This window comes from Zingiber officinale, chromosome 2A (genome assembly GCF_018446385.1).
Source record: "Zingiber officinale cultivar Zhangliang chromosome 2A, Zo_v1.1, whole genome shotgun sequence".
NCBI lineage: Eukaryota > Viridiplantae > Streptophyta > Magnoliopsida > Zingiberales > Zingiberaceae > Zingiber > Zingiber officinale.
Genome location: NC_055988.1, coordinates 148,066,594 through 148,075,623, shown reverse-complemented (window position 1 = coordinate 148,075,623; position 9,030 = coordinate 148,066,594). Strand labels below are relative to the sequence as shown.

The 9,030-nt window shown below is 40.4% G+C and overlaps 2 protein-coding genes across 2 annotated transcripts; one reads left to right on the top strand and one right to left on the bottom strand.

Moving 5' to 3' along the window:
* Positions 1–1,170: 1,170 nt before the first annotated feature.
* On the top strand, positions 1,171–7,163 carry LOC122042592 (rab GTPase-activating protein 22-like). The gene is made up of 11 exons (XM_042602769.1): positions 1,171–1,651; positions 2,236–2,331; positions 3,564–3,667; positions 3,841–4,085; positions 4,542–4,664; positions 4,912–5,000; positions 5,491–5,596; positions 5,935–6,032; positions 6,288–6,542; positions 6,648–6,728; positions 6,826–7,163. Exons 1-11 carry the CDS (start codon positions 1,550–1,552, stop codon positions 6,838–6,840), a joined length of 1,314 nt encoding a protein of 437 aa, XP_042458703.1. The 5' UTR covers positions 1,171–1,549; the 3' UTR covers positions 6,841–7,163.
* A 102-nt stretch (positions 7,164–7,265) lies between these two features.
* On the bottom strand, positions 7,266–8,015 carry LOC122044106 (cysteine-rich repeat secretory protein 38-like). Its single transcript, XM_042604645.1, has one exon. The coding sequence runs from the start codon at positions 8,013–8,015 to the stop codon at positions 7,266–7,268; it is 750 nt and encodes a 249-aa protein (XP_042460579.1).
* Between the last annotated feature and the right edge of the window lie 1,015 nt (positions 8,016–9,030).

The window sequence follows — 9,030 nt, the reverse complement described above, 5'->3', positions numbered from 1 at the left end:
AACAGCCCTGTCGATCACGGTCTGCATTCTGTACCCTGTATTTGCCGGCCCTCGACTGTAAGCCCGTAGATCGGGCTGTCTTTACACAGCCCTGTCGCTTTCGGCCTGTGACTGGTGACTCTCTCTTCCGGATCTTCGAGTCGCAGACCTGCAGACCGAGCCGTTTCTATACCGCCTTGCCGCTTCCGACCTTTGATTTGTGGCTTGCACTTCCGGGCCTTCGAGTCGCAGACCTGCAGACCGAGCCGTCTCTGCACAACCCTGCCGCTTCCACCCTTTGATTTGTTTCCTGTCCCTCGACCATAGGCCTGCAGCTTGCGCTGCCTTTGCCCAGCTTTGCCGATCCCGACCTGTATCCCAGGTTCCGCTCGCCGACTTCCTTTGTTTTCCCACGGCCTCGCCTGCTTGAACAACCAGTCTGCCTGACCTCTGCCTGTTCCATAGGCTAGCCTTTTGACTGCCTAGTCAGCTTGACTATTGACCGCCACGTCCTCTTGACTTTTGACCGCTAAATGACCGTGACCTTTCTCCCCCTTTCCTCTTGGGCCCCTCCACTGCTAACCGTATCACCGATGAAGCACCGAAGTTGTTTTAAGAGGGAGGAAAGAATTATGAAATTTTACTCAAAATGATGAGAAGATTTTGTTTTTTTTTTTATTATCATTTAGGTAGTGGAATAAGGGGGCAGAGAGAGAGACATCGGGATAGAAAATCCGAATCACCCATGAAGAAAAGTCCAAGGACGCATCTTACTAAAGGATACACTTCTTTGCAATTAGCACTATGGTAATCGTCAGGTGCAACTGTCTTCAGATAGAAAAACCTCCTGTATCCAAGTTCGGGATCACAACCCATTCAAACTTGGAGTGCTTGGGTGCGCGGTACTCAGCCACTTGATAGGTCGGGAGGTTGAATCAGTCGGAGATCGGGAGGTCGGACTAACGGCAACTCGGCCCATGTAGGAACTTCCTGTTATTCTAGAACAGGCTGGAGACGGACCGTATCATAACAGTTCTCGTTAGTTTTGAAAATATTCTTTAAAAACATACTTTAAAAAGTCAACGCAATCGCAATTCAATTAAAACGCCGTTGACCAAATTGCGTCAACGCAATTAAAAGTCAAAGAAAATTAAAAAGCTGAGGAAATAAGATAAATAAAGATATTAAAAAGGGAGAGCCAACCACGACGCGGAAGTCTCCGAGTCGGAAGGCGATGGAATCGGCGGTCTTCCTTCGTCTCCCGCTCTTAGTCCGTCGGAAACTCCTAAAATTAAGCCGCTTGGTCACTTAAATCGACCAAAATGTAAGCGGGACCATGAGGGCTCGTTCCGTTTCGCCGGCTATTCATGAGCGTCCTCCCTCCCTCCCTCTCCGAAGCCATCTTTTTACCTTGCGCAGCCATCGATCTGGGCCCATTCCTGACCGGTGCGGAGTAGAAGGTCAAATCTTTCTGTAGCTTGATCGGCCGTTCGGGGATCATTGGCTCTTGTTGCCGTAGATTCTTTTGGCGAGCGGGTAGTATTCTGATATATTTCGGGAATTTGGCAAAATGATGAATATGGTATGGAGAGATAGCGGGGTTCCGGCTGACTCTTTTTACGAGGCTCGGACTGAGTGCGCCGAGGGCCCTAAGAGCAAGTTCAAAATTAAGGTATGGTTTGGTCGATTTCTGTGTAATTTGTTCGCGGAATGGAATTCTTTTTTTCTCTAAATAATTCGATGTTTTAGCTCCTCCAAGGCGCAAATTTTCTACTTTGATAAGCATAAAAAGGTTATCTTGATTGGCTTTGTGTGGTAAGTGTCTTGTCATGTTGACTTAGCTGTCACATTCTAAGAATGTGAATCTGATCTGTAACCAAGAGATACAACAAATTTGTTGTTTTCTCAGAACTTTATGTAGTCTCTGCTTTCCTCTCTGTGCTTACTAAATCTCTCGATTTACTTTAAAGTCATGTGAGGAAATGAGAAGCATATAAGTGGAGTTGGAATGACATGAATCTTTCCCTTTTAAGTGAAGTTTGAGGGTGCCAATCAGCTCAGCTGGTAAGGGTTTTAGGTGTCATTACCAAGTCTTGGGTTCGGAACCTGCACAAGAGCTTGAGAGCTTCCATTATATCTTTCTTAAACAAATTAGTTTGCTTTCCAGGAGAGCGCATCTTCAGTTTAATTAGATTTCCTTGTGCATTGTTTCTGTTAAAATTCCCTCAAAAATGTTGTTCTAGCTTATTCATGTAGGCTGGAAAGACTCTAAGTGTTCGAAGATGGCAAGCTGCATTCAATCCAGAAGGTCAATTGGATATTGCTTCAGTTCTCAGCCGGATTCAAAGAGGGGTATGTTCATTGTTTTGCTTCATCTTTTAGCAGCAATAACTTTTCATGATAGACAGGGTGTTACAATTTTTTTTGCCCTTTCTATAAACATCTCGAGGGTCACATTCTAATACAATTTTCTTTTAATCTATAGGCACAAAACAAACATATAACACTTGATAAAATCCTTTCTCGTTTCCAATTTAATCATATAATGTTTTTCCTATTAATGATAGCCTTGTCATTTTCATATACTTATTGAATATTAGATGCAAGATATTTAAAACTCATAAGGATTCCTTGTCCCTCAGTCTTAAATATTCCGTGATTCATTTTCTCATTGTTGTAGCTCCGTTTGAAACATTAGGTTTCGCTCAAGGTCAATTCTGCAATTAGAGTTTTCTAGTTTATTGTAGTTGACACAATATTATTTTCATTTATTATGCTCCTAGTACTAGTAACTGCAGTATCATAACTTTGATTTCCTGAATCACATTAATAAAATAACTAAATATTTCTTGTTACTATCATCATAATCATGGCCAAAGTCTATATCTGCTTTTCGAAGTTAACAAAAATTATATGAAAATATTTCATTTTTCTCTGAATATTTTCTTAGTTGGGATAGGCCTATCATGGATTATTCTTCTATCTATTGACATTAGATTTTTAAAGATGCTATTCATTAATTCACAAGGTCTAACATGACCCTCAACCTTTTCATCAAATCTTGGGATCAACATTGGCTATTTTGGTCAATTTTATTGATATAATCTAATATTGATATGATATTGTCTCAGGTAGACTTCGTGATCAAATTACTTTGCCTTTTGAACATTCCTTTCACCATGAATAAAATAAATGGTGCATAGTGATTTTCTTGTATTTAAATAGTCCATCTTTCCACAACTAGTAGTTCTACAGATCAAAGAATTGTTTGTTATTTCAGTGACTTAGAAACATGACTAATTTATCCCAGTGGCTGGTCAATATCACTGATAATGCACGTTAATATTGATGTCGTTCATAGACTTCATAGAATCAACTTGACCTGGCTGTATGAACATTCTTCTTTCCATGGCTAGTAGTTTGACATCAGGGAATACTGCATAGTTATTTCTTCAAATCATGTGTTTTTTTTCTTGGTAACACAGTACCTTGGTTTCAATTTCACTTTTTTTTCTATGTAAAACAACAAGCAATGCACTTCAATACAGAATCATCTGACACTAAGTCCCCAAAAACTTGATCAGGGTGTTCATCCTTCTATAAGAGGACAGGTTTGGGAGTTCTTACTTGGATGCTTTGATCCCAAAAGCACCTTTGAAGAACGAGAAGAGCTGAGACAACAACGGAGGTATGTCATAACTGATGCAAGATATAGTTTATGTTGCAATTGCCATATTTCATGTTTCGTAAATGGAATTAGTATTTTTTTTTGGAATCAAGCTTCCACCTTTGCTTTGGGTGATGATAATCCATTTTATTATTTCATGTTGTTTCTATAAGGGATATAAATTTGTCATACAGAGTGCAATACGAAAGATGGAAGGATGTGTGCCATGAGTTGGATTCACATGTCGGCAGTGGAATAATTGTCACAGCTCCATTAGTCACTGAGGATGGTCAACCTATTCAGGACCCTTTAGTTCTCATGGAAGCCAGCCCTTGTCAAACTCCTCCCCACAGTGAACAAGTTAAGAGTTCTGCTGAAAGTGCGGATATTATGATGGATAAACAAGTGATTGAGTGGAAGCTTACACTACATCAAATTGGTACCTTTGTTGTCCTCTCTTCTATGCTTTTATATGTTTGTTCCCATCCTTTTTTGTCTTTCATGTCCTTTGTTAAGCTTAGATGCCAATCCATCTTCCCTGTGTGTGTTTGTCAACATACAATATGAGCCAATCAAAATAAGCAGGTTCTATGATATCTGCCTAACAATTTCTCTTTTAGAAATGAGCTGGCTAACCATCTGTCAAGAGAATTATTAGTTTTTTTTCATCGACTCATGTGGAAAATGTTTCAGATCAATCTAAGCATAGTGCCATCTCTAGATAGTAGCTATTCATGGACGGAGGTTTCATGACACAGATGAGAAAATTAGACTGACTGAGAAAACTATGAAGAAATTGTTCAGCCAATCACTTTAAGAGATGTATTGTAGCAGAACAGTTCCTTAACAATGATAATTTATTCAAAACTAAGCTATTTACTTTTATTTGTTATAGGTCTTGATGTGCTCCGGACTGATAGAGGTCTGGTATTTTATGAGAAGAAAGAAAATCTTTCGAAGCTTTGGGATATTCTAGCTGTCTATGCTTGGATTGACAAAGATGTTGGCTACTGTCAAGGTGGAAACAAACCTTATTCAGCAACAAACTCTAATTTGGTGTTTGATGTAGTCTCCCATATCATTTTACATGTTTCAGCTGTCTAAAGTATCTGTTATCTTCCTTTTAATTGCTTCTCTTGTTTTCATACTCACGAAGCATAATCATCACCCAGCATGAAGTGGTGGTAAAATCAGGAAAATTCACGTTGGCATGTTTTTTTCCCCATTGTATGTTAAATCAAAATCTAAATAGTTTGAATTATCAGGTATGAGTGATCTTTGCTCTCCACTGATAATTCTTCTCGAAGACGAAGCAGATGCATTTTGGTGCTTTGAGAGGTTGATGCGCAAACTGGTATATATTTCGTTGTCATCTCACTTTGTTTTTGTTTATTCTTTGAGATATCCTGCAGTTTCAAGCATTACATATGAGAACATTTAGCTCCTATTGTCTATTTAAGTGTTACTTATATCACTGTCTCATGGTCAAATTAGAGCTATGATTTATAAGAATATCCAAACCAAATTCCCTTGTGAAAGACTTTGGCTTTTCTTCACATGTTAGGAACAGCTAAAGTTATCAACTACAAATTACAGTGCCTTACTTGTTCTATCATTTTCATCCGAGCAATATACTTTTCAGTTTTCATCTAAGGAACAGATATATGAATGTCGCAATAGCAACTTTTTACGAATTGCAAACACCAGATATTATTGTCTGCTCCATAGTTGATTAAACTGGCTAAAAGTTAAATACTTTCCACTAATTAAAGTTCCTCCTTGATAGGAGTTTCTCTGTTGCTTCTATCTGATGTCTTTTAAACATTTGTTTTGACTTCTTAAAGCGAGGAAATTTCAGATGCACAGCGAGCTCCGTAGGGGTGGAGAACCAACTCCAAAGTTTAGCATCCATAACACAAATTTTGGACCCAAAACTTCACCAACACATAGGTATGTGACACAAGAAACTATGGTATGCTTGCATTCATAATGTTTTTTTGTGCATTAACATGCCTAGATACAGACGATAAGTCTGTTGGACATCTCAATTCTCACATCTCAGATATGGATTTGGGTGGGATAGTGTTAAAATGATATACTATATAAACTTGTTATTTCATAGAGGGTGCATCAGATGCATCGACATTAAAATAACAGTGTTCATGTTTTGTTTTGTTCTTTTTTTTTTCGAACATGAAAGGATACCTTCATCATTGAGCTATCTCACTGACCCAACTCTTTCTTCACTTACGTGTGTACTAATTTGGTTTACCTTTATTGTTGAACAGAAGCACTGGGTGGTGGTGATTACCTTTTCGCAGTTCGTATGTTCATGGTAATGTTTCGGCGAGAGTTATCCTTTGGTGATTCTTTGTATCTTTGGGAGGTATTGCCACTGTTACTAAACTTGATCCATGCACTCTATATGCCTATCCAGTTTCTTACCTATTGTTCCTACAACTTAAATTAAAATGGTTTTCTTATGCAACACGTAAGCTATAGTGAACAAACATCACAATTAGAGAACACTAAACCAATAAATGAACATGGAATAGACATCATATCAAACTTACTGATCGTCGGTCCTTGAGTCATAATTACAGATGTACATATATTTTACATGCTTGATGCTGTCTTACAGATGACATGGGCTTTAGAATATCACCCAGATATCTTCACCCTTTACGAAGAACCGGAGTTCTTAGAACAGAATGATGGGTCCAAAAAGAAAGTTAAGATTCGCCAATTCGGGAAATTTGAGAGGGACAATATCAAAAATGGAACTAAAACTTCTGAAGCTCCTTTGCCGATCACAGTTTTTCTTGTTGCTAGTGTTCTCAAGGACAAAAGCGCAAAGATACTGCAGGAAGCACGAGGTTTGGATGATGTCGTCAGGGTAAAGAATTGCAAACCTATCCACAACTCTTTTTGATTAGTGAGTTTATTCGATAAAAATTCAGATTTCTCTTATTGCCTTTCATTGTTGTTTCCCACAACTCAGATATTAAACGAGATATCAGATTTAGATGCAAAAAAAGCTTGCAGCCATGCAATAAAGCTCCACAAAAAATATTTGAAAATGGTGAGCATTTCATCAGAACAGAGTTCTCACCCTTTTTAAGTGAAGATGTGATGTCTAAAGCTGAAAAACACTTTCTGCAATCCCCCAAAAACTGCAGGCCAAGAATTCATAACTTCCGACGCGTATAGCCTTCTTCGAAGAGTCGATATCCAGCAGCGGCCAAGCACAAGGACTCCTGGGTGATTTCTGAGGGGAGGCAATCTCACTGGTATAATGTTTTTTCTAGCTGATTGTATTCTTTTAGAGGGGCAAAACTCTCTGCCCCTCTGGTTGTCAACCTTAATGCATGTAAAGCTCTTCACACATGTATTCTCCATCTAAACAAACAGTTGTGACTGTAAACTGTGATCACAATCACTATCACTTCGATCAAAACAAATTGTAAAAGGATTATTTAATTGTAATAAAATTAACTCTGCTGATATTAATAAGAAGGGATTGTTCATTCTGCATTTGGCTATATTGATTGTTTCTTCCATTCCTTACGCTAAGCCATTACATGCTTTTATTCGATGAATCTATTATTAATATTATGAATCAAACGTTGAGGAACGGGTACATCTCGTATCGGAAGTTGCAGCTCCCACTCAGCACTCTCCCGCCCCGCTTGCCGGCGCAGCAGCTCGGCAGCTGGCCGATGATGGCGCCGAGGCAGAGATCGCAGTCCGCCCGCGGTAGATCCCTCGTGCACTGCGCCAGTCCGTGCAGCTCCCGATCGCCTCCAGTCTGCGCGATCCCGGTCTCGCCCGCCGCGAAGTACAGGGACGACGCCGCCGCCTCCGCCCTCAGCTTCCCCAGCAGTTCCGCCACCTCGGCGTCGAACCTCGCCGGGTCCGACGAGACGTTGTTCACGTTGTATATGTAGATCTGGGGGTCCAAGTCGACTCTGCCGAAAAAGTCGGCGTCGGAGTACTTGAGCATGCAGTGGTCGAACCAGAGGACGGCCTGTTTATTGTGGGGGCAGAGCTCGCGGGCCCGGACGCCAGCCGTGGCGAGGCAGGCCCCGCACTCCGGGCTGGAGACGTCGCCGCGGCACATTGCGAGGCCGCTCACGTAGGCGTCGACGCCGCTGCCGAGCGAGCTGACCGCGAAGCCAGCGGCCGTCGGGGCGACGGCGGCGAGCAGGGACGTGAGCGTGCGCAGGTTTTTGTCGAAGGCGCCGTTGGCAGTGTAGTTGGCGGACGTGGAGCAGACGGAGTAGAGTGGGCTGTCGTCGCCGGCGACGGCAAGGAGGACGACGGCGAAGCAGACGAGGAGGCGAAGGGCGGAAGAGGCAGAGCGAGCCATCTTCTACGATTGCGAGCGAATGTGTTCAGTGTCGTTCGGTGAAATCCAATCGATCTGCGCGCGTCAATTTATAAGCGAAAGATCGACTGCGATTGCCGGGAAACGGATGCAGAACCGATCAACGAACAAAATTAATTAGTAAATCGCATTTCAATGGAAGCGATCAAGTCATGATTTGTGGATTGGTCAAAGAGAGGGTAGAAAACGACTGATGAATTAATTATTCAAATGATTCATGAAAATTTCTGATGGCTGACGTGATTGTTTGATCTTCATCTCCATCTCCATGGATTGAGTATTAATGTTTCCAGAAGGCCAGTTGATAGTAATGATCAAAGCAGCAGGAGTTTCACAGGTTTTCTCATCGGTTGAAAAATTCTATGGCCGAAGCTTGAAAAATACAAGGCTGAAAATTCTCGGGTTATCTACTATATTCTATGAACCAAATTTCAAAAAAAAAAAAAAAAATCTATTCTTAAGAAATAACTATGGCTTATTATGATTTTTCAAATGACGCTCCTTTTTTATTTAAAAATAAATAAATTCAAAACAATATCTTAGCATATTTTCCACTTCCAATATACTTGTATACAATAGTGTTCTAGTCTTTTCAGGACGGTCTAGTGACTAGCACATACAGTATTGTCACGATGAAATCTAGGGTTCAAATCTCGGCAAAGTCCGCCTCCCTTATGTACTAGTCACTATTCCAAAGGCTAGTAGCTGCTCGTGATTACCTCTTCTGTATTGACCCTGGGACGGGTTGATGGGTACGAACGTATTCGTCTTTTGCCACCATTATACAGTGGTGTTCTAATATATTTATGAGTATAACTACTATAACACATTAAACTGAATTAACTTAATTTAATTAAAACATTTATATATATAATAAAAAATAATTAATTAGGTCAGGTAACGTTGAATCACAGAAAAAAAAATAATTTTACCGATGAAAAATTCCATCATAATTTCGTCGATATAAGGGTTTAGTGAAGGAAGATATTTTATCAGG

Bases quoted from the DNA above. Each gene is read 5' to 3' on its own strand.
- LOC122042592 (XM_042602769.1), top strand. From the start codon at position 1,550: ATGATGAATATGGTATGGAGAGATAGCGGGGTTCCGGCTGACTCTTTT. The intron at 3,668-3,840 runs GTATGTCATAAC...TTTGTCATACAG, and splicing joins GAGCTGAGACAACAACGGAG to AGTGCAATACGAAAGATGGA. The intron at 4,086-4,541 runs GTACCTTTGTTG...TATTTGTTATAG, and splicing joins GCTTACACTACATCAAATTG to GTCTTGATGTGCTCCGGACT.
- LOC122044106 (XM_042604645.1), bottom strand. From the start codon at position 8,015: ATGGCTCGCTCTGCCTCTTCCGCCCTTCGCCTCCTCGTCTGCTTCGCC.